This window comes from Anser cygnoides, chromosome 2 (genome assembly GCF_040182565.1).
Source record: "Anser cygnoides isolate HZ-2024a breed goose chromosome 2, Taihu_goose_T2T_genome, whole genome shotgun sequence".
NCBI lineage: Eukaryota > Metazoa > Chordata > Aves > Anseriformes > Anatidae > Anser > Anser cygnoides.
In genome coordinates this window covers 114433036-114456972 of record NC_089874.1, presented here as the reverse complement: position 1 = coordinate 114456972, position 23937 = coordinate 114433036, and the positions used below count along the sequence as shown (strand labels likewise).

The 23937-nt window shown below is 42.2% G+C and overlaps 1 protein-coding gene across 9 annotated transcripts in view; it reads left to right on the top strand.

Annotated features, from left to right (window-relative positions):
* The window catches only part of OSBPL1A (oxysterol binding protein like 1A), a 77837-nt gene that overhangs the window by 17688 nt on the left and 36212 nt on the right, over positions 1-23937 (top strand). For all 9 annotated transcript variants that reach the window (XM_066992870.1, XM_066992869.1, XM_066992868.1 and 6 more), the window contains 8 exons: positions 648-715; positions 804-848; positions 2017-2090; positions 2172-2235; positions 3284-3385; positions 4563-4688; positions 5832-5913; positions 10218-10324. In XM_066992870.1, coding sequence (XP_066848971.1) covers positions 648-715; positions 804-848; positions 2017-2090; positions 2172-2235; positions 3284-3385; positions 4563-4688; positions 5832-5913; positions 10218-10324 — 668 coding nt within the window. The remainder of the gene's footprint in view (positions 1-647; positions 716-803; positions 849-2016; positions 2091-2171; positions 2236-3283; positions 3386-4562; positions 4689-5831; positions 5914-10217; positions 10325-23937) is intronic.

Sequence of the window (23937 nt, the reverse complement as noted above, 5' to 3'; positions counted from 1 at the left end):
TGCATCAGTAATACAGGTAGTCCAACACTGACTAAATTGCAGGAGACTTACAACCTGTGGCAAAATACTTCTCATATAAGCTTTTATTTTCCTACTTTAGTAATTTCTAGAAAGCTTACTTGTTATCTGTCTTGACCATGAAACAAGCCTGGCTTTTGTTTTCTTGGTGTAAACACTGAGCTTTAGACACTGGTAACGAAAGTGCTAAGATTGAAGGCATGACCCAGACAAAGTGCCTTTTCAGGAAAAGGCGTCTGATCATTAGATTAATCATGAAAGCAAGTCCAGGAAATCTTTACGCAGATGTTATGGTGTACTTGACGTCATCTGATTAAAGATACCTCCACCTTGCTAACTGTGAATGTTCTGAACTGTTTTACATAGCTGAAGTGCTGAAAACAAACTTAAATAACTAAGAGCAAAGGCACCCTCTGTGGCTGGTAGAACTCTGTAGGGCAGCTCAGCGCACTAAAGTTCAGAATCCTTGTTCATCTTCTGCCCCTGAGGAGCTTGGGTTCCCCATTTCCAGTAAACTTTAGATATCTGTGGGACCAATGGGTATACACAGTGTTAGGGGTGATTATCTTAAGCCAATTGCATCTAGTTTTTTCATCAAATTCTCATGCTTTGTCTTGGTTACTGAACAGATCAGACACCCCTTGATTTAGCCCAAGGTGCAGAAATGAAACTGATACTGGGAGGTAAAACTGGAAAGGTAAGACCTTTTGTACCCATTTAAAATGCCACTTGCAAAGGTTGGCTAGTTTTGAGCTATTCCTATATAAGCTTTAATTTTTGTGCAGGTTACCAACAAACCCTTGAGACGTTACGAAGGTCTCCTGTGGAAGGTATGTCATTTTTTTTTTTTCTAAAATAGCGTGTAAGATATACTAGTATGTAATTTTGTGTACATAAGTAGCAGATGATGGATGAGGGAGCCTGTGCCTTCATCTCTGTGATGGGCAAAACACTTTTCCTTTCCTGAATAGGTGTGTGTTTAATTTATGACTAATATTTTGCCACAAGTTCACCTTCTGAAAATCTTTAAAACTTTCAGGGAAAATGTCAGTCAAATGCTTGTTTTTCTATGATATTCAAAGAACTTTTTTCGCCTTGAGAGCTTTTTTAAAAATCTTGTACAAGTGCTTATTTTTTTTTCTATTCCTTCATGAAATCTTTGAAGACTTGTAGAAGCTTTCTTCAGTGTAAATTTTCCTATTCACACACACAAATATAAGAGCTGATTTTTAAATTGAAACTGTGTACCAAGGCTTGTGAAAGGTAAAATTTTGCAGTTAGATATCTTGATGTTTTGTTTCTCTTTTGATTTTCTTACAAAGTAGAATTGTATGGTGATTAATAATCCCTGTAAAATTAAAAAATGCACCGTTTAAATATGTCAGTTCTGACTGAATAGCAAGCTCATCAAAACTTTTGTCTTATGGCATATTCTAGAAAAGAAAATAGCACTATAATTGTAAAGTTTTCTCAGATGTTTGCGACCACCAAGATAGCCTGAAGAAGAGAAGGCCCTGGGATGACCTCATTGCAGCCTTTCAGTACTTAAAGACTGCTTATAAAAAAGATGGAGAACAACCTCTTGCTCAGGAGAGATAATGATAGGACAAGGGGAAATTGTTTTAAACTAAAAGAAGGGAGATTTAGTTTAGAGGTTAGGAGGAAATTCATTACTATGAGGGTGGTGAGGCCCTGGCACAGGCTGCCCAGAGAAGCTGTGGATGCCCCATCCCTGGAGGTGTTCAAGGCCAGGCTGGATGGGGCTTTGGGCAGCGTGGTCTGGTGGGAGGTGTCCCTGCACATGGTGGGAGAGTTGGAACCATATGGCCTTTAAGGTCCCTTCCAACCCAAGCCATTTTATGACATGTAGCAGGTAAAATGTTTTCCTCACGACTGATGGTTTTATGTAGCCACCTTCAAGCAATCAAGCTTACTGGGACTAGTAACTTTTCAGCTTTTAACCTTACTTTTTTTTGGGTTTGGTTTTGTTTTTCTTAGAGCTCACGATTTTTTGGTTGGAAACTCTACTGGATAGTACTCGAGCATGGAGTCCTTTCCTGGTATCGGAGACAGTAAGTTCTTTATTTAAATTTCTGATAAGTGATTTAAATAATTCCAATCTTTATGTTATTAAATCTCTTTTTCTTTCAAAGAGCTGATGCTGTAAATAACGAGCATCGTCAGGGATGCAAGCATCTAACACAAGCTGTGTGCACGGTAGGAAGTGAAATAAGATTTGTAACTACTGTCTGCTTTTTTTTTTTTTAAATTTTGTTGTTGTTTTGTGATAGTGTTCTATACCTAGACGATGAAAGCTTCAGCTAGGTTGCAAGCCTGCCTGTGATTTTTACTAAGTGAAAAAGCTTGGGCTGTTGCAAAAACCGTAGCGGTTCTTGTCAGGCAAAGTATTCTGTGTTGCTTTTTAGCTCTTTCGCTTCTTCCCAAAGTCCTGAAGATTTAAACAAACATAAGACTTCCTGATAGTATGCCTCCTGAGTTGTGCAAAACAGTTGTTTGTAGCATGTGATACAGAACAGCAAATAACTAGTTCCTCCTGTAGCTGTCACTGACTCCTGGTGACTGAATGTGTAAGTTAAATTCATTTCAGATGAGAACAAATCAGTTCTGAAGTCAACTTTTGAACACTTCCTTAAATTCAGTTATGTTTGTTGGAATCCTTTTTGGGAAGGGATGGAGGGAAGACAGTAAAAACAAGCCAGGTGTGACAATCCACCTCTCGGAAGAAAAAATAATTGTATCTCAGACGTTCTTACTGCTGAAGTGTATGAGAGGGAAAGAAAGGCATATAATGCGCAGAAAGATGAAGTGCTCAAGGGGAATGCATTTAGGATAATCTCAATAGTTCTTTAGATAGCCTGTTCTAGGTCTATAAACTGGCACCACAAGCTGTGTTACATATGTTCTTGTTGTATGAAAAGTGATTCTTGCCTTTCTATACCTACAAATTCCTTAACTTCGGTGGTTTTGCACCATTGCTGAGATCCTGTCTTCATCAATCAATGCTATGCAAATATAATGTCTTGACATAAAGAACTTCTGTCTTTTCATTCATGAGGTAAAGTGCAAGTCAGCAACACTCCGCACAGCTGCTCTGAGAAAGCTTTTTGTAAACTGTACCTGTTTTGCATCAAAACTGAGGCAAAAACTTCTGAGAGTAATTCTCCACCTTGCTTACTCTTACACAATTTTGCCTTTTCTTACTGATTATTTATACTCATTTTGCCTCTTCTCCCCATTGCTTTAGGTAAAATCTACAGACAGTTGCTTCTTTTCTGTCAGGTGTTTTGATGACACTGTTCATCGTTTCAAGATCCCTAAAAACAGCCTTCCTTCTCAAACAAGAGAGGTAAAAATGAGTCTTTAATAAAGGCTTTAAGATGTAATGATTTCTGTAATGAAAATAATTTGCATACAGCTAGCTATGGGTGCATTAGTGACAGATTCAGTATCTGGACTATCAGAACTTGGTAATGTAAGTGAATGTATTGAATCTCTTAGCACGACTATAGAGTAGATTGCAAAAATGGGCATATTGTTGCTAGCATCTTTAAAACTAGTATTTCCTTGTTTTCCAGCTGAGTCTGTACTATGCCTTGTAGTCTAACTTCTTCTTTTTCGTTAACTTCTCCATCCGGTAGATTTCTACTGCAACTTCCTTCTGTTGTACTTACCGTCATAGTTCGTTATCCCAAACAAAAGGAGGTTTCATGATATGGTCTACTCTTAGCCAATCTCACAGATGATATTTAATTTTTTTTTTTTGGGGGGGGGGGGGGGGAACAACATGAGCTTTTTGTAGTGTAGTTAGTATCGTACTTCTACAGGTATGCTAACTAGAGATGAAGTAGAGGTGGAGGCATCAGGAATACTGCGTCCAGTTCTGGGCTCCCCACTGTGACAGACATACGGATATACTGGAGGGAGTCTGGTGAAGGGCACAGGTTGCCCAGAGAGGTTGTGGAGTTTCCATCCTTGGAGATATTCAGAAGCCGTCTAAATCTGGTCCTGAGCCAACCCGGCGACCCTGCCTGAGCAGGGCTTGGACCAGATGACCTCTAGAGGTCCCTTCTAACCTCAACCCCTCTGTCATTCTGTGAGCAGGAAAAGAATCGACCTCTTGATTATGATAGTGCCTGAAGTTTTGTACACAGAGTTTGTCATGCAAAAGAAGGCTGACTTTGCCACAGGGACCTTGCTGTCTGAACAGAAAACCAAAGGTGCAAAATACAATTTCTACAGTCTTTTATTAATTGATACAACGTTTTTATGTGAGCTTGGATAGACTTCGGGAGTGGCTGGCATTTGTGCTTCAAGTCTGATCAGTTAAGTTCTAGCAGCACTACGACCACATTGCATCTTACCTTGAATATGTTGAAACTTTTGTTAGTCTTTGCTTCCAAAGATGTCACATTTTTCTAATGAATGCCATATATATAGAACAATTTAATTTGTTCTTTTGCATATATGCTGTTGCCTTCTGGGGATGACCTTTGAAATGTATTAACTTCTGTTTTTCTGTTCAGAGTTGGCTGGAAGCCATAGAAGACCACTCTGCCTATAGCACTCATTACTGCACACAGGAACAGCTGAGTAGTGATGATGAGGAAGATGATACGGTATCTGTTACAGACCTACAAGAAACTCTGAAAGTACGTACTAAATACTTGTTTCGTGTATCTAGGCAGTTGCAGTTGCACTGTTTTGTGCAGGGATACTTCAGAGTACTTTTGGCCAAAAGTAATGGTTCTTTCTTTCCGTGGGTACGTAAATGATGCTTGTATTTGCATTTTTTATTGTGATATATTCCTGTTTGGACTGTATGCATAAAATGGCATGTTTATTCTAGTTATAGGATGGTGTTTTTTTCTTTCCAATTTTACCAGCACTACAGAGTAGAAAGTTGTTTTAAGTCTTTCAGCCAGGAGAGGGAGCCTTGTATACTGTGCTTGTACTCTAGTTTTGATGTTACCAAAGTTAACCTTCAGCTGTATGTACCTCTATAAAAGAGGCAGTGAAATGGCTTAGAAATGAGCCTTTAACACCTCAGGTCACATCAGGTATATTGCACAGCGATTGTTCAGACTTCCAACGTAAATGAGTTATCTTGTGATTATTCTAGCATTGAGGCTGTGATTCTTGTTTTTTGCTGTATACATGCTTCTAAAACCCTTTTGCTCTAATGGGGAGTAGGCACAATTTCTGACACTGCAATGCAAAAAAAATAAATCATGTGACTGAGCACCATATGACTTGTACCTTAACCTTTCCTTACAACAAGAGAATGGCAGAAAGGACATGGGAGGATAACTGCTGCTGGCAGTTCCCAGCAGCCTGCTCAAGAAGGTGATGTTATCAACAGATAACTGCACGTTCAAATGCAGGCTTGGGATTTGATCTTGGGATGTGTTCCTGTAAGTCTCTGTACTTGCCAGATGTCAGCTAATTTATGCATTTGCTCACTCTTGTGTTCCTTATCAAAGGGCAAGTAATGGCTTTTCCTGGATTTTCAAGCTTTTTAATAAAAAAAAAAGGGGAGAAAAAATTGGAAAAGCAGAACAGATTGTATAACTTTGGGATTTTGTTTGTTATGCTAATTTAAACAAAAGCTGGTCAATTAAATGTGCATAAATCTTCTGTTTGCTTTTGTCTTTGAAGGTAATTCAAAAACAAGTTCAAATTTGTTAATATGTAATGCTGTCCAAATTAAAAAGTTTCAATGTACTTAAGAGAATAGATGTATGCTTTCCCTAGAACAAGGCCCTTCTGAAATTGCTGCCCTTGCTCTCTTCCAGAAAGCTCAAGCATGCCAACAAAGACTCAGTAAAGAGATTTCAGACTTTCTTGCAATGGTTAAATCTTTGGATGTTACAAAAGGTAAAACTTATTCTTATAAAATGCAGTTTGTTACCAGGCAATTTTCTTTTTTTTTTTTTTTTTCCTTAAGCAGCATGTGCTTTTATTTCACTGAAATGATATTTTCAAACTTCTGAAAACTTACGACGGCTTTCCTCAATTTATTAGTGTCTGTAAATGAAGTGATGAAGTGAAACTACTCTTAGATATAGTGCTTACTGGGTAGTATCACAGGAATATAAGGTAAAGGTTTACTTCCCAGAGCTTTTAAAATCTGTAGTTGGTAGTTTATGGCAGAGTGTGCCTCCTGAAAGGTACAAACAGCTAGCTCTCTTCAAGTAGCTTCCTCCTTAAAGAACTTCTGTTGTAGTGAGTAGAAACAGTGAAAGCATGGGGCATAGTAAACAGGGCACGAAGTGAAATTATAAAACTATACAGGGAATGGAGGCGTGGTGTGATGCGATATATTCCACGGACTTCTGCCATGAGTTTTATGCCAGCTTTGAAGATTTCAGGATTTCTTTTAAATAATAAATCTTAAATTGATCACTCTTATTGATCTAATTGATCTCCCTTATTAGAGATTAGAACACCTTAAATGTGTACGGTTGTTGTTCATATATTAAATGTTCTTACAGGATGCCTTTGTGTGTTTAACTGTTGTGCCTTTGTAACCTCAGTGCATCTTAAACATTGTGACTAAAATTTATGAAGCTCAAACTAGAAAACAAGTTTTTGTACAAGTCCATACCCTTGTAATATTTGCACGAATTTGTAATATTTGCACAAATCTATATCCTTGCAATAGAATAGCAGTTTGGGGAGGAAAAAATTTCTTCTTTCATGTCTGTACCTTTGCAATGAGGAGTCTTTTCTCCATATGCCGCTGGGGTCAGTTACTTTGTGGCATTAACCTATCTCGCTCTACTGGATACACTTGCTCTAACTTGATACACTGAGTTTTTGCTTCACAAAGAAAAGTAACATTTCATAACAGATGCCAGTCTTTTATTGGGAACACTCATAGAGAAGACTAATTCTTAATACAATAAAACAATACTCACAGAATCACAATGTGATTGGAAGGGACCTTAAATATCACCTAGTTCCAGCCCCCTGCCATGGGCAGGGACACCTCCCACCAGACCAGACTGCCCAAAGCCCCATCCAGCCTGGCCTTGAGCACCTCCAGGGATGGGGCAGCCTGTGCCAGTGCCTCATTACCATCACAGTGAAGAATTTCTTCTTAATATGTAATCTAAACCTACTGTCTTTTAGTTTAAAGCTGTTACCCCTTGTCCTACCCCTTGTCTTTGTCCTTCACCAACCGCGTGAAGTTTAACAAGAGCAAGCGCCGGGTCCTGCACCTGGGACGGGGCAACCCTGGCTATACACACAGACTGGGTGATGGGACGCTGGAGAGCAGCCCTGCAGAGGGATCTGGGGGTTGTGGTTGACAGCAAGTTGAATATGAGCCAGCAGAGACCCTGGCAGCCAGGAGGGCCAACCGTATCCTGGGAAGGGATTGTCCCGCTCTACTCTGCACTGGTGCGGCCTCACCTCAAGTACTGTGTGCAGTTCTGGGCACCACAGTACAAAAAGGACATTAAACTGTTGGAGAGTGTCCAGAGGAAGGCTACAACGATGGTGAAGGGACTAGAGGGGAAGACATGAGGAGAGGCTGCAGTCACTGGGCCTGTTCAGCCTGGAAAAGAGGAGGCTGAGGGGAGACTTCATCGTGGTCTACAACTTCCTCATGAGGGGCAGGCACCGATTTGTTCTCTTTAGTGACCAGTGATAGGACCCACGGGAATGGTGTCAAGCTGAGGCAGGGGAGGTTTAGGCTGGACATCAGGAAGAGGTTCTTCACTGAGAGGGTGGTCGCACACTGGAACAGGCTCCCCAGGGAAGTAGTCACTGCACCAAGCCTGTCAGAGTTTAAGAAGCATTTGGACTGTGCTCTTAGTCATAGGTCTGAATTTTTGGGTAGACCTGTGTGGAGCCAGGAGTTGGACTCGATGATCCTTGTGGGTCCCTTCCAACTGGGGCTATTCTATGATTCTACCTATACAGTCCCTGACAGAGTCCCTTCCCAGCTTTCCTGTAGCTTTCCCCTTTAGGTACTGGAAGGCCACTATAAGGTCTCTCTGGAGCCTTCTCTTCTGCAGGCTGCACATCCCCAGCTTTCTCAGCCTTTCACAGGAGAGGTGTCCCTTCCTTCTGATCATTTTTGTGACCCTCCTTTGGACTCCCTCCAACAGCTCCATGTTTTTCTTGTGCTGGAGGCCCCAGAGCTGAACACAGTACTCCAGGTGGGGTCTCATGAGAGCAGAGAATCACCTCCCTTGTCCTGCTAGCTACACTTCTCTTGATGCAGCCCAGGATGTGATTGGCTTTTTGGGCTGCAAGCACGCATTGCTGGCTCATACTCAATTTTTCATCTACCAATACCCCCCAAGTCCTTCTGTGCAGGGCTGCTCTTAATCCACTCATCACCCAGCCTGTATTCACGTCGTGGAATTGCCCCAGCCCAGGAGCAGGACCTGGCACTTGGCCTTGCTGAACTTCATGAGGTTTACATGGACCTACCTCTTGAGCCTGTCCCTGTCCCTCTGGATAGCATCTCTTCCCTCCAGTACATTGACTGCATCCCTCAGCTTGATGTTGTCTGCAAACTTGCTGAGGATGTACCCAACTCCACTTCCCATGTCACGGACAAAGATGTTGAATAATACAAGATGTTACATAATTATTCACAAAGCTTCAAAATTAGTATTGAGGTGGCTAAATTCCCTTTGGTAGATGTGGGAACATTTTCTGACCCCACAGTGTTGACCTGAAGAACCAAGGAAGACACTGACTTTTTTCTTCTCTGTGAATATACAGTTTAAAAAAAAAAACAAAACCCTTAGTAAAGCAAAAACAGATATTATCTGTTTCCAAGAAACTGCTAGTCTTGGCCAATAGCAGTAATAAGTTCCTATTTTTCTTCTAATGAATTTGTAACTTCATGGGTCAGCGAACTGTTTACACATTCATGCATAATCTCTGTAGGTCTCAACAGAAAACTGCTGCAGCTCTCCCCGTTCTCACAGTATTTGACAAAATATTTGGAGCAAGCCACTGAACTTGCTTTCGAGTAATATAAAAATGGCTATAGTGGGGACTAGATACTTAAAAATCGTTCTCTAGATGTCTATCAACATGCTATTATAAACCTAGGTATCGTTGAGATTTAAACATATTTATTGCAAATGTGTCTGCTCCTGCATTCAGTGTGCTGCACCTCCTTCTAGAGGTGCTAGCTGTTTTTGGCTGCTCCAAGTGGGGACTCCTAATTCCATTCAGGTGGGAGCTTTGGTGTCAAAGACAATTAGTATGTGGATATGTGCTGTACCTTGTGTTCTGCACAAGGTGCAAAATAAATTCAAGAGGGTATTTTAAAACTGTCACCGCTGAACCTCATAATCTTTACTGATGTGACGTCAGCTTGAAGTACCTGTGTTATAACGTGGATTCAACAGATCCTAAAGGCTGGGACCACTAAAGGAATGCTTAGTTTCTTTGCAACAAATACACTGACTCAGAGAAGGGTGTGCTTGACTTCTGAGGAATTGCTGCACATCACAAAACTTGACAGATGAACTCAAATACTATTAAAGACTTGCTACCTGCTCTTTGGGTTACCGTAGTGCCCTTCTGGTTCTAGACATAGCCCCTGCCATAACTGGCCATAGCACAATGTGAGGTGGCATTGCTATGTAAGCCATGCTGCTTATCTAGGAGATGACTCGATTAAAATATTATCTCCTCCCCCTTTTATTGATCAGTATCCTTGTAGCTCCCCATCTGTTTTTTCAAAACTAAATCTCCAGCTGCATTGTCGCAAGCTTTTGCCTCCTGTGTAAGTACCATGCTAGAAGGAAAAAACCTACATTTCTCACATGAACTTATATTAAACCGCTGCAATGTCCTTTGTATTTGAATTCTGGCTCCTGGCAACTCTTTAGTCTCTTAAATCTAAACGAAGGTTAAAGAGATGGTTGCTAGTCAGTCTACCAGTGTCTTGCTGCCATAGCTTGCCACCTCAGCTTTCCAAGCCATGCTGAACGAGAAACTTGATCCATTCATGTGTCGCTTATACCAGTACTGGGTAAAGGATGCAAAAGAAAACTTATATTCCCTCAGTGCTACTTGTTCTTTCCTCACGCTGGCTTTCTGTAGAATATGAATGTTATGTCTGTATTATTTAGACAAAACAATTAAAAGAATCCTGTAGAATCCATAATGCCCCCCTAAAGCTACTAATCCTTTGATGCTTTCAGAAATACCTTCTCCTCTCCTACAAAAAGTCGATGTAGTCTCTGAAGTATCCCAGGAAACTTGTGAGGCCCTGGCTGACTGCCTCAACCTATTCACAAAGCAGGAAGGGGTACGTATTGTGCTGTGGGGTTTTATAAAGGGTCCGAATGGCTTAGTATGTCTTGCTAGCTCCCTGGCTTACCTGCTTTAAACAAAACAAAAAAACAAAACACCAACGCATCCTTAGGATTTCATGTTGTTGACAGGTTGTCGTTTCACATGCTGAATGTCTAATGAAAGCTTGCTCTTCTAAAGACTAGCTAAGTTCCTCTAAAAACGGATATCTTAGTCTCTCTTCTGAATGCTCAATAGTCTGATCTGGCTTGCAAATTACTGCTTATAATGTTCAAATTGAATGCTTGAACTCAATGAAGCAGTTGCTTTGCTTATTCAAAGGTTAAAATATTTAATTTTTTTCTTTTTTATGCTGGCTAGCTGAAGTGTTGAACAGTACTGCTTCTGAATTTGTTTTTTCAGACCATGTGCTTAGTGGGTGTATGAGTGATATCTGTTGAACTTGTGGCTTTTCCAGGGACAAATATCTTGTATGGTGTTAAGCATAATGCAACTGCTTCAGTTTGGGAATATATGGCAAACTCATTACATCCTGGGGTGGAAGATCTAGTATTTCCCCCCCCGCCCCCTTCATCCCCCAGAGGACACCCTAGTGCCATGGAATAAATTTGTCTTCCTGTATTGTGGTAACAGTAGTGCTTCCCTTTGGCTCTTGTCATCAGCAAGCTATGTATCAAAATGAGGTTGTGTTGTTGCTGTTAGTCTTCTAGTTATTTAACAGTGAGCTGCAAACACTGGCTCCATTGTCTAGGTTTGATTTAATTTTTTTTTCATTCCTTTCCAAGCCTTTTTGTCTCCAGTCACAAGTCTTCTAGACTTACTTGAGTCAAGCTCTAGCAGAGGGGAACAAGCATTGCTTTTTTACATTTTTTTTTCCTTTAAGAAAATCTAATAGTGAAGTTGGCAGTTCCATTTGTGGATGAGGGGGAAATTGTTACAGCAGTGGGTGTATAGTGTTGGTTAGTATTCCTTAATTGTGTTGGCATCTTGCTCCGAGCAAGACTAAAATAGGTTTCCAGAGTGGAGTATGGCAAAACATATGGTGAAACTGTAACTTTACCTTACTTGAACTTCAGCAGTCTTAGTAGGCGTTAAAGGCCTTATTTCAATCTGGTAGCACATGGATTTGGGCACAGAGGGATAGGCAGAGGTGTGAACTTGAATTTCCACCATAGCTAGTGAAACCAGTCAGTCATGACAGGGGGAGATGTGATCCTGGGGAGTTTTGGCTCAAAATAGAATCCAGGGTTGTAGAGACACCATAATCTCATAAAGGAAGGGAACTACAGCAGCGATTTCTCCCTAAAACTTGAGCTTCTTGAAAAAGTATGTCCCTAAAGTGTTGCTGTTCTTAAACCCACAGCATTTTTTGAAAGACAGAGTACTGCTGTTTACCATTCGGCGTTGATGTCTAGGCTGTACTTCAGCTGGCATTGCAGAAGCAATATATTGGGTTCTGCGTTAGCAAGCGACCCCCACAGAAATCCTTTAATATTCCTTCAAGTATATGGAACAGTAAAGTAGGACTGCTGAAATATCGTACTCTAATATAAGAACACTTGTCTAAACAATACTTAAGAACAAAAATACCTTCATTTGTTTTTCTTCTTACCATGATCTTGGTGATGAAATAAGGCTCAGGTGTTGTAACTGGAAACAACTCTGGATGCTCTGCTCTAGCAAGAAGTCACTGCTGTGAACTTAAAACTGCCCAGCTAGCTTTGGGAAGGGTAACTAACTACAACAGCCGCTTAAAAGCTTATTTTGTGCCTGCCCTGCTGTTTCCAGGCTTCTTCCACTGCCTGGTGGGCTGTTTCCCTGCAGCTTGTCTCAGGGCAGCTCCCTGAGCACGCTTCCTCTGCCGGAGAGGAATTGCAAGCTCCACACTGCCTTCTGCCCGTGTAGTGAATATCCCATGAAACCTGGTTCTGCCTGCAACAAGCACGTTTGCACCCTTTTATCTTGCCTCTTTAAGGAGAATTCTTTGAGTTAAATTGTCAGCATAGCAGGCGCTGCAGCCCGGCTGCTAACTTAGGCAGCGCAACCCCATTTTGCCTCTTGGAGCCGAGTTTTCTTTCAGATTCCCCCTCTCTAGGGTAAGCCGTAGCACAAGGAAACCGCTCGCAGAGCACCAAAAGAAGGAAGGGGGCAACGCTTGGCCCCCTTCCCCTTGCGGCTGTGGTGCAGCAGGCGCTGCCTGCTTCCTCCTCCTCCTCCTCCTCAGCGTGACCTCACCGCACCGTGACGCCACAGGAGGGACCATGACGGTGCCGATGATGACGAAGGGGGGTGTGTGCTCTCCCAGCACGACCCCCGGGGCGGGCCCCGAGCCCCGGCAGCTCCCAGCCCCATGCCCGCTGGCGGCGGGGCCTTCCCCGCCCCGGGAGCCGCGCTCCCGCCCTGCCCGCGGCCCCCCCTGGGCTTCGGCCACCGCCACCGGCACCGACGGGGCCCGGCAGGCCGCCTCCGGCCCCTCTCGGTGCCCGCGGGTCCCCCTCGGTGCCCGCGGGTCCCCTCCTCGCCGCCCCCCTCTCGCCCCTCGCCGCCCCCCGCGCCTCGCAGGGAGGCGCCGGCCCCGCCGGGGAGCGCCCGCGGCGCGCTGCGAGCTGAAGGACGGGGCTCCGGAGGAGCGGCTCGGCGGTACGTAGCGCCTGCCCGAGGGGGTTTCACCCCCTCCTGACAGCGGGGTGAGCACCCCCGGGTCGGGAGGAGGCGAGGGTTGGGCTCGGCACCCCGCTGGAAGGTGCGAGGGGGGGGCGGCAGGTCGGTTGCTCGCTGCGAGCCGGGGCTTTGCCGGGTTTCTCGGAAGGGTTTCTGCAGTGACTTTGGCACAAGGTTAGGAAGTGGTGTTTCGGAGCAGGACTTCCCTTGGACTATTTCTGGCAGGTAGCAGGATCTGCCTTCGGGAAGCAGCCTGATTCTCGTACTGCTGGAGTCCGTGGCGATTTTATATAACTGAAGTTTAACTGAAGGTTGTGATTTCCTTCCTTGCACAGTTATTTTTGCTAGAGTAACGGGGTAAGGTTAAAATCTGTCCCTGCTATTTGAGCTCCATGCACTGAAGCCATACGAACCTGAGAGGTATGGTTTATCCTGTTTTCTTCAGAAAAGGAATCAGCTTCTTTTCTTTTTTAAGCTTGCTTCTTCATTAACCGACGATAGATAGTGTACTGATAAGTGCCTCGACTCTCTTAAGTTTCACTTTTACCGTCAGAGCCTATATTTAACATTAATGCTGGATCTTGCAGTACCAATTTAGAACAAATAGCGGTCGGCTTTATTTGCAGTCTGTTGGTGGCTTAGATCTTCTTCCTTTGTTTGTAGGTGGTTTTTTTTTATAGCTTTTTTTTTCTTTTTGCAAAAGGGGCTTTGTTTACAGGCTGATGAAAACCGTTTGCCACTGATATATGGGATTCAGAAAATGAAAGTTCTTGTTTTCTTCATCTCTTGGGATAAATGAGTTGTATACTCGGACAGAGTTTTTTGTAACATATTAAGCTTGTCATTTCTGCAGGGACTTTAAGGTCAGCAAGCTGTAGGTCATAGTCCTTGGATTTAGTTATCTTTACCATGGCGTAATATGTTATCTTCTGTATGTATAACTGTTGTACTGCAAATAAAAAAAAAAAGAAGTTCATGCAGTTCAACTAGTAAATATTAATCTTAGTTTAGAATTTCAGTGTACTGCCTTGGTTTGTTTCGTATTTCCTGAATATTGTGAGAGCATAATGGAGCATCCAAGGATTAGGTATGTTCATGCATGCTTCGGTGAATGAATGTGTGCCTGCTCTTTGGGATGCAAATTGTCTTTAAGTGTCTGTTACGTGGTCTGGAAGACACGCGTCAGCATGGCTGTTGTAACAGAGACCAGCTTATTGGATTGTGAATGAAGAAGGTGCTTGTGAGCTGTGGCCAGGTGACTTCATAACGAGACTTCTCATTATCAGTTCCCTCATGTGGGTGAAGGTGAGGGAGCAGCAATGATGCTTAGCAGCTGAGGGAGAATGGTTGATACGGGCACCCTGAACGAGTCCATATAGAAAAAGCCCTGGAGGCGATCAGCGATCCTGTCCTGCCTGCCACCTGGCCAAATACTCAGCTGCATTAACCTCTGTCAGGTCCTAGGAGCCCTCCGAGTGGGGGAGGGAGAGGTGAAGAGGGTTGAGGGAGTGAAACTAGGGAAGCAAAAAAAGGGATTAAACTTCATGATTTTGGTTAGGGCTGGGGACAGGATTGTCTTGGCTGACCGTTGTGCTAGACTTAACCATGGCAGTCCTTAGTCCTTCAAGTCATGGCACCGATGCCTTTTTCTCTGCTCTTTCTTGTGCTCAGGTACAGATGGCAGTCCTGTTTTTTTTGTTGTTGTTACTGTCAATCACTGGAGCACAATAGATTCTGTTATCCATTCAGTTCAGAGCCTCTTGTTGAAGGTAGTGGAAACCAAGGTGAGAGAGACATTGGTGTGTCAAGGCCTGTAGGCAACACTGCAAACAGCTGAAATGCTGCTCAGCTTGTAAACTTGGTGAAGAGAAGAGTTTTCAGACTGATAATTGCACTGGACAAGGTAAGAAGTGTCTGGTAGTGAGAGACTTGAGGTGTTGAGTAAATCTTTATTGGCTGTAGGAGTCTTTGACTTGACACTATCCCCTCTCCCTCCAAATAAGTAGAAATGTACTAGGAATACCTAGTTGTGTTAATTAGTTTAAATAAGCCTGAATCTTGTTCAGAAGTAACAAGTTAATTGGAAGGTTCTCTGTGCTAAAACAAATGCTGAGATAAAGGCTGTATTTATCCCTTAAACAGGAGAGCATGGGATGTAACGTGCTGTGGAATGGCGTGTAGGCATGGAATACAAGAGAACAAAGCTGCTGACAGAAGTCATTTGGCAGATTGTTTCTCTCCTTACTTGTCATGTCAACGGTTGTAGTCATGCCTTGATGATTCTTGCTGTGCTAATCTTTTGGTGCTTTACATACATATATGTCTTTTGCCTGTGCTAAAGCTCTAAAGATGAGATATTCAAATCAAAGCAATTCAATAGTGAAATGTTTGCAGATGGCACAATGTTCTTCCACTGGAAGCATTTTCTTTACTTACTGCAGCTTTGCAGATAGAAAGCGACGTAAAGGTCTGTGAAGATAGCATCCCTGTCAGCATTATGTAAAGGAAGCAATTAAGCAAGTCCGAAGTATCCATGAGATAGGGGGATTCAAAACAACTTTTTTGCCGGGACTTTCCTAGAGCAGCCAAGACTCATAGGTCACCAGAGTGGGCACGGAAGCTGAACAGCAGCCCAGATGGAGGCTTGGTAAAATAACAAATACTGGGACTCCGTTCAGGGAGAAGATAAGTAAATATGATTCCTTTTCTTTTCTGAAAGGGTATTATGTATATTGACAGAGTGCTTCAATTTCAAAGCAGACGATAAGATCTTTGGTCAAATGCTTATATGAAAGGCTGTTGGGCATCAGACACGTCCTGGCTGACAGAAGGCTGCCTGGGTATTACTATAGGACAAAAGATGAATGCTGCTGGTATTTGGTGCAGGAGGGTCCCAAAGGTTTTTGCCTTAAGCATGTATGCTTCAAAAGTTAATCCTTTTCTTTGTAGGTAATGATGTGTTTGAATATAAACTGTTGGCAAATCTAAACAATTTCTAGTGGCAGGAAAACCCTTTGTGACTTGTTCTCTTACTGGCCTGTGTGCAAGCTAGTCCCACAACTTGTCTGAAGGCATTCTCCACTCAGAACCGTATTGCCCGACTCAAAGCACACTGTTAACCTGTTCTTGCACTTTCTAGAGTGGATTAGTATTTTTCTCAAAGCTTGGCTTGTAGACTTTTTGTTGTTGTTGTCGTTCTCAGCAGTTGTTAAGCAGCCTTGTGTAAACTAACGTGGAATGAGTTCGCGGGCCTCTGGGGAAACACAGTGTAAAAGCATATTAGCTTGAAATTAAACCCGTTCTCTCTGTGCTTCTGCAGCTCCAAGTCTGAGGTTTACTTCTGAGTCTTGAATACAAATTGTGGATTTTTTTAACGTATACACAGGGAGAAAGGGGGCTTAGCTGAGCCTGCAAAGAGGAAAGATGAAGCAGCAATCAAGTTTAATGGAACAGTATTTAATATAGTAAGTTTTTAAAATAGAAATCATCCAGTTCTATTTTCTATGAATGTATTTGAAAACGGTGCTCTTGTCTGTGTACAAGCTGACAGAGGAGCAAAAAGAAATGTGCAGAATGGAAACTGTATTTGGGTGTTTTTGTTCCTTATTGCAGTAAGGATGGTGGTTGTTTTCCTCTCCACCATGCTTGGAAAACAAACTGGAATGAGGAGGGTGCACATTTTTATCCTTCTACTGTCATTGTGATTTCATAATGGCATGTAAAGCTGATCAGCTTGTTTTTAGTTTTCTGGCTTAATGTGTATCTGATGTGTGTTGGAAGAACAGAGATGAAAAGCAGAGCTCTAAAATTTGCTAGGTCCCAGATCTAGTATTGTCGGCTAAGGACTGGTAACGTTTCAGGAAAAAAAAAATGAAGCAGTAAAAAAAACAACACAGGATTTACGGTTGAATCTATGATACTTTGATGACCAGGGTTTTGCCGACAAGTGTGTAAGATACTTGACTGCAGTGGCAGTCTGTCTGTGTGGTCTGTTCTTGTTTCTCAGTTGCATAAAACATTAGGATGCTGAACCGGGTGACTGCAGTCACACACGCTTACTAATTCTCTGGAGATATCTTCTCCATCTTGACCTTTCTTTCCTGGAACTTAGGGTTTTAATAATGCCTTTTTCCTTGTAAAGCTGGTAAAAGCTAGTTTCATGAAATAATTTTGAAAAGTATATATTTCTTCACATCTGAAAAATAAATTTCACTTACCCTGGTTAGTACTGGATATTAACACATGCTCTTGAGGGAGATCTGATAATTGACTTTTTATTACCTGTATGTTTTATGTGAGGTTGTTTTAAAAATATTGTTTTGAAGCCTGAAGTTATTTCTGCTGCTTAATGTCATTTAACTGTTGTGAAATCCTCTTAGTTTGCCATGTGATGGGATTTTTTGGTATGTTTTATTTGGCCTCCTTAAATGTCATTGATTTAAGAGTTAAGATCTCTTGCCTGGTGGCCTAGCAGGCTGTCAGTGTGCAGTTGTGTGGCCTTTCCTTGAGTAAGGGAGGGTGAGTCTAAATTTACTTTTCATGTTCTTTGCTGTGCTTTCAGTTGTGTAGTCGTTCGCTTCTGGCTCCATGAAATACCGGGGTCTTCGGGTGTGAAGAGTAAAACGGATGGTTTCCCATTTAGGCAGTATTAGTGGTGTGTGCGTGGGTGTCACTTTTTATAGTTAATTTCACCTGTCTGCAACCTTGTCTTTTCAACCAAACTATCCTTGTCACTTGTTTATTCAGTGATTCCTCAGAGCTGATAGCATTTTCACAATAGAGGTAAGCCATTGTGGAATTTGACCTCTTCTCTGATATTTTTAATCTCTCAAACTAAACATGTACTTGCTGGCCTCTTGGTCTCTCTCAGACTGCCGGTGACTTTGAAAACATTTTTGGTTTTAATATTAGTATTCAGAGCTGTGTTATCCCTGCTTGCTGTGCTGCCCAGTGAAGAAGTGCATTTGTGTAATGCTGACTGCTGAGTCATTGAGGTTATCTCTAGAATTGGTAAATGGACTATATTTGGAAAGTGTTTATGGACTGAAAATAAATCACTGGTATTATACTTTTCCTTGAAGGTACATGCAAGGCCTGGGCATTAACAAATGTTAGTAACCTGTTTCTCCAAAGAGTGCTTGTTCTGTTCTTAACATCATCGCCTTTTAAGTGCATCGATAATAGACTTAAAAAAATAATGTGTGCCATGGTATGCACAAATCGGAAACGCAGGCCTGTGCTCACACAAGGACAGATGATAAGCACCCACAAAGCAAATGATACTTCATTTATAGTAAAGAGCTGAGCTGAATGTGGCTGCAAAGGAGTGGTAAGACACATGGCCCCTGATGAATAAAGCCTGTCCGTTTGATATGAATATCCTGAAGAGTCCAGTGCAAGAGATGTCTAGCCTTGATTTAAGGATAGCCCTCATCTGGATCTCTGTTGTCTTTATAGAATGCATTCGGGAGTGACACCTGTGCTGTGTTTGCTTGGTTTGCATAGCTTTATGTTAAGGCACTTGTAAGGTAAATGTGGACTCAGTCAGTGGTATTTTAAACAGGAGTGCTTTCTCTCGTCTTGTACTCATCACTGCTACATTATTAATGTTAAAACTCAGATATCAATGCAATAACTGTTAGATCCATAGATATACTACAAGACTTTATGAAAATGCCTTTAAAGCATGCCTATTTGCAGGAAGTCCACAGCGTGCATCGTAATGTAGGAGTAGTCCTTAGCTTATAACTGGAAGCAGGCTATATGCTTGCTCATCTGCTTCAGAGAGGTTCGTGCTGCCACAGCTATGCTGCTTCTATAACATAAGCTTGTTTGGATATGTTGTTTGACTCTTGAATAGAAATACACCTTCCCATTAAGCTTGAAATTTAGTGTTGTTTGTTAGGTCTCTCTCTCTCTCTCTGTCTCTCTCTCTCCCTCTTCCCCCTTCCCATGAGCTATGGTGGCAGAAATGTTAGAGAGAACAAAACTGCTTTCACCTTCTGGAAAGCAGAAGTGCATCTGCAGGAACGTGGAGAACTTGAACTGACAGATAATGGCACAAAGTCATACATACAATACAATTTCATCATTTTGATGGAGAATGTGTCAAGACAATGGTATAGCTCCTCTGGGTAATGTGCTAATCCATATATGTCAGTAGTTTATACCTTACTGGCAATGCCAACAAGACTATTAATTGTGGAAGTGTTCTGTGCTACGCATGCAGATTGGATTGTCTGCTGTTCCAGCGTAACACCTTGCTGTAAGGTCAGACAAATCAAATAGAGGAGAAAATGAGCTGGCTGAGCCTTTAGCACAGCTTGAAACTTGAGGCAGTTGCAATACCTATGGATAGTTGAAATCTAGCTTTATCTGTTCTGTTTCTTCACCACCTCTAAAGCCACTCTTAGTGCTCAGGGATAAATTCTACTCTCACAGAGTCACAGAATGGTTGAGGTTGGAAGGGACCTCTGTAGGTCGTCTGGACAAGATGCCCTTGTTCAAGCAGGACCACCTAGAACTGGTTCCCCAAGGCCATATCCAGGTAACTTTTGAGCATCTCCAACAATGAAGACTCCACAACATCTCTGGGCAACCTGTGCTGGTGCTTAGTCACTCTGCTTGGTGAAAAAGTGCTTCCTGATGTTCAGAGGGAACCCCCCATGTTTCAGTCTGTGCCCATTGCCTCTTGTCCTGTCACTGGGCACCACTGAAAAGAGCCTGGCTCTGTCTTCTTTGTATCCTTCCTTCAGGCATCTATAGACATCGATGAAATCCCCCTGAGCCTTTTCTTCTGCGAGCTTTCTCTAACTAACTAACAGTCCCAGCTCTCTTTAACTCTCCTCATAGGAGGGGTGCTCCAGTCCTTTGATCCTTTTGGTGACCCTTTGTGGAACTCTCTCCAGTGTGTCCATGCCTCTGTTTTACTGGGGAGCCCAGAACTGGATCCCACACTGCAGGGGTGGCCTCACCAGTTTGGGGTAGAGGGGAAGGATCTCCTCTCTCCATCTGCTGGCAGTGCTCTGCCTAATGCAGCCCAGAATACCATTGGCCTTCTTGTCTGCAAGGGCACACTGCTGGCTCATGTTCAGCTTGGTGTCCACCAGGACCCCCAGGTCCTTTTCTGCAAAGCTGCTTTTCAGCTGGGTGGCTGTCAGCATATATTGGTGCATAACTCTCAGTTATACACTGCTTCCAGAGGCTGACTGCTTCACTGGAAAGAGGAGGCAAAACCAGAGGCAACTAGTTGGGTATAAAAGTCATCTTGATGCTGCTATCTTTGCTGAAATATCCACATAGTACTTAAGAGGTAGCGTAGTATAGTTATTGGAGACAACTTGAAGGAACCATAAATCAGCTGATAACATACAGTCTGTGTTTTTTAACTCTTGTCTTTGCTTCCACATACAATTTTAAGAATCTTAAAAGCAACCCGTCGCTCTAAGCTGTCAGATCCTATTTCATTTTGGGAGGGGGGTGGTGGTGGTGGCATTCCTTAAGTTTATACTTTCATCAAATCTACCTTCTAGTTTTCTTCTAGGAGTCAGTGGTTTTTATTGGAGAAGTTCATAAAAGAGCTTACCAGAAGTTTAAGCTGAGACGACTACTTCCTTTGAAGCGCAGGAGCCACTGGATTGCATATCGGGGATTAATAAATTATTTATCATTAAAAAGTTTGCTAGATGAGCTAGCTGTCCACGGAAGCATATTAACTCAGAAGCAAGCTTGTTTTATTTCCTTAATTCTTTGTTACGTGTTGTACAAGACAGACCTGAGTAGCAATGAATAGCACACTGAATTCTTGCCACAGGAAAAAGTGCTAAAATCCCCCAGATAAAGATAAAACTGACCAAAATTATTCATAATGAGAAAAGATCTGTCCCACCAAGTGTGAACATTTGTTTGGATTATCTAGCTGTTCGACATGGCAAGGGTGGTGTGTTGGGTAGCGTCTCTTTGTAACGTAACAGTAGGTGTCATATTTTAGGATGACTGTAGTGGTTTTAGACTCTAGCAATGTTTCCTAGCAGAATTGTGAACTGGGAGAAGGTATTTCATACTCTCAGAATGCAAATGTCTTTTTGCTGATGTGATAGAAGGGTGTGAACTTTGGATTTCTGTAGCCCAGAAGCGCAGTTGTGTCTGCCCTAAATGCAGGATGAGCTTCAGTATGACGTGCTCAAATTCCAGGAAGTGCCTTATCAGCCTACCCAGGGCCTAGCGTGTGTCTGCCTGCTGTTGCCTGCTTCAGGGTAAGGTCAAAACAGCGCCCGAGAGGAAAAACTTCCCTAGAAAGAGACAAGCTTCTTAACGCTGTAAGTCCTTCACAAATGTCAACTGAAAATGAGATTTCTGTGTTTGTGTCTCTCTGCGAAGTCTGAGACTTTCATACTGGAAAGCTGAGAAGCGTCTGTTCTCAAAGACAGGAAATGAGAATGCTTTCCAAAGTGGATTTTGTTTAGAGGTCACAACTCCAGCACTGTGTTGTGAAGCTCACTGTTGACTTCTGGCCTAGGTAGGACTTCAGATTATTTTATTTTTAAACTAGTCTGGTTAGCGTCCATAGTTGTTTAAGCATTCCTATTCTGAAGTAAGAACTAGCTAATGAAAGCATGTGAGTTTTTCATAATCGTGAAATAACTGTACAGCATGCATGGTTTTTGGAATTGCTCTTAAAACAAAGTTACTTATTCTGTATAATTAATTAACAGGATTCTGAATATGGAGCTTGCAGAACAGACAACCAGCTCCAGAAGTGTTAATTTTTTTGATAGGAAGCTGTTCTCATTCTGAGTCAAAAATATGTCCAGTTGTGTAGTAGCACTAGAAAGCTGGTAAAAGCCAACACAAACATAGGAAAAATGTGACAGTTACTTCAAAAGGGAAAACATTAATACATGGGTGCGCTGCGATCCAGCTGGGAAGAAGTGTGGGGGAAGGGAGGGGATACAAACAGGTTGATCAAAGTAGTCAGTGGTGTATACTGAAAAATACTTAAGGGAAGTAGCTAGATCAAAACTGCCTTAAGACCCGTTTTCAAAACAGTCCTTGAGAATAAAAAAGGAAATGTTTCCTGTGTGCATTCTTAAGAACACTTACATCTTAGTCTCACAAACAGAGGCCAGACTAACAGTCTTCAAAGATGTCCAGAGCCTCTCAAAAGGAAAAGACCAAAAAAGTCCCTGGCAGATCTGAAAGCATGCATCAATATACTGTTCTACTGCTGTTGGCAATAGATCTGGTTGAACAAGGCCCTTAGCTGGGTAAGGTTACTTGTGGCGTATGCCTCTGAGGAAACAGATGCTTAATCTCTCTGGGGCAGCAGAGTATCTTGGGGTGTGGGGCTTTTTTGTTTTTGTAATCTTGCAGCTCTGCAACTTGAAATGAACCTCCCAAACATGTACATCACCACCGATGTCACTCAGCCCTAACTTATTTTGGCTTAAGCTATTGGCAAATATGAATAGCAGCCATATTTAATTTCAGCTTGACTCAGAATAGAAACAATACTTAACAGAAAAAAAACAGAATCAGAAGGCTTTTTGTCTGAACTCCTGATATTTGACTAATCATCATTATAATAATACTGGAACACAAATAGGAACCAAATGTGCTCTGGAAGCTGGCAACTTCTGCAGCTCTCAAACCTAACTAGATTCCTTATGAGACTTATCAGCGTACATTGAATGATCTAAATAAAATGCAGCTGGGGAAAAAAAGAAAAAAAAAAGAAAAAACTTTTAGAGAAGAAGACTTGGAATTGCCAAAAAGTTTCATGTTAGAAACAAAACAGAAGAACTTATAATAGAAAAGCTTAAGCCAAAGCTTTTAAGCCAAAGCCGTGCTTCGAATTTGTAATCAGAAATGAAGTCTTTGCAGTTAGTGTCTGCACTCCTGGATGGGGTCCTGGCTCAGAGCTGCAACATTCTCCGCTGGTAGAACTGGGGTGCTTCCTTGGCCTCTGAACAGATGAACTTTGTTATAGCCAAATGTGGAAATAGGAGATGGGAAGCAAGGCAGCAAGCTCCACATTGAAGGGGAAGTGTCAGTGTCCTAGGAGGGAAAGGTGGGAGACAAAAGGTATTTGTCTCTAGCATGTGAATGGTTCAGAAACTGTTAATTTAGGTGGTCTTAAATTAGGGTTTTTCATAATGCATTTGTATCCTGGAAGAAGATCAGAATCTCCAGCTCTTCTCTTGAGTAACAGTTCTCTTGATACTTCAGTGTCTATGGGTGTTGACGTGGACTTACCTCTGCCAGGTCTGCTAAAATCTGTGTTTCTGGATAACAGCTTGGGTCTTGGTTCTGACAGTGGTTTTGCAGTTTTATGATTGTATTTTGTCCTTCATTAGCAGAATTTTATTAATTAATCAAGTATGGGGAGCTATTGTAAGTCTGCACTCAGAAGACTGAAATGTAGCCTTTCCAAATTAGCACCACTGTACTCCTTGTCTTGAACTTTGAGGTGAACGCTGGTAGTTGACTAACAACGAATCCTTTTGTTCATCTGGGGAATGATTGAGGCAGAGTCTTGTGACTCGAATCACAAAGCCTTTGGTTTCTTCTATGGGCTTTGAGTTGGGATGTGAGTGAATAGATGACGAGGACTAGGAATTTATACATATGGGATTTGCTTGTGTGTTTGGGGGCCTTTCAGCCTTTGACCAGGAAAGAACTTTAATGGTGATGTTGCCTGTATATGACTCTGAAAGAGAGCAAAATGTTATGGTAGCATCTGGGGTTTTTTCTTTTGAATTTGATGACCTCAATAAGATGCTGTAGCTGTAGACTCAGCTGGCCAGGCTTCTGTGGTGAAGACTGGTGATGTCTTGTGATACAGTAAGTAACCCTTTACTAATCATCAGAGAGATCAGTATCTCTTTGATTAAGCGTTCACGTCTCATTTTGCATTTCAGTAATTGCACTAGCAGTAGTTCAAGTCAC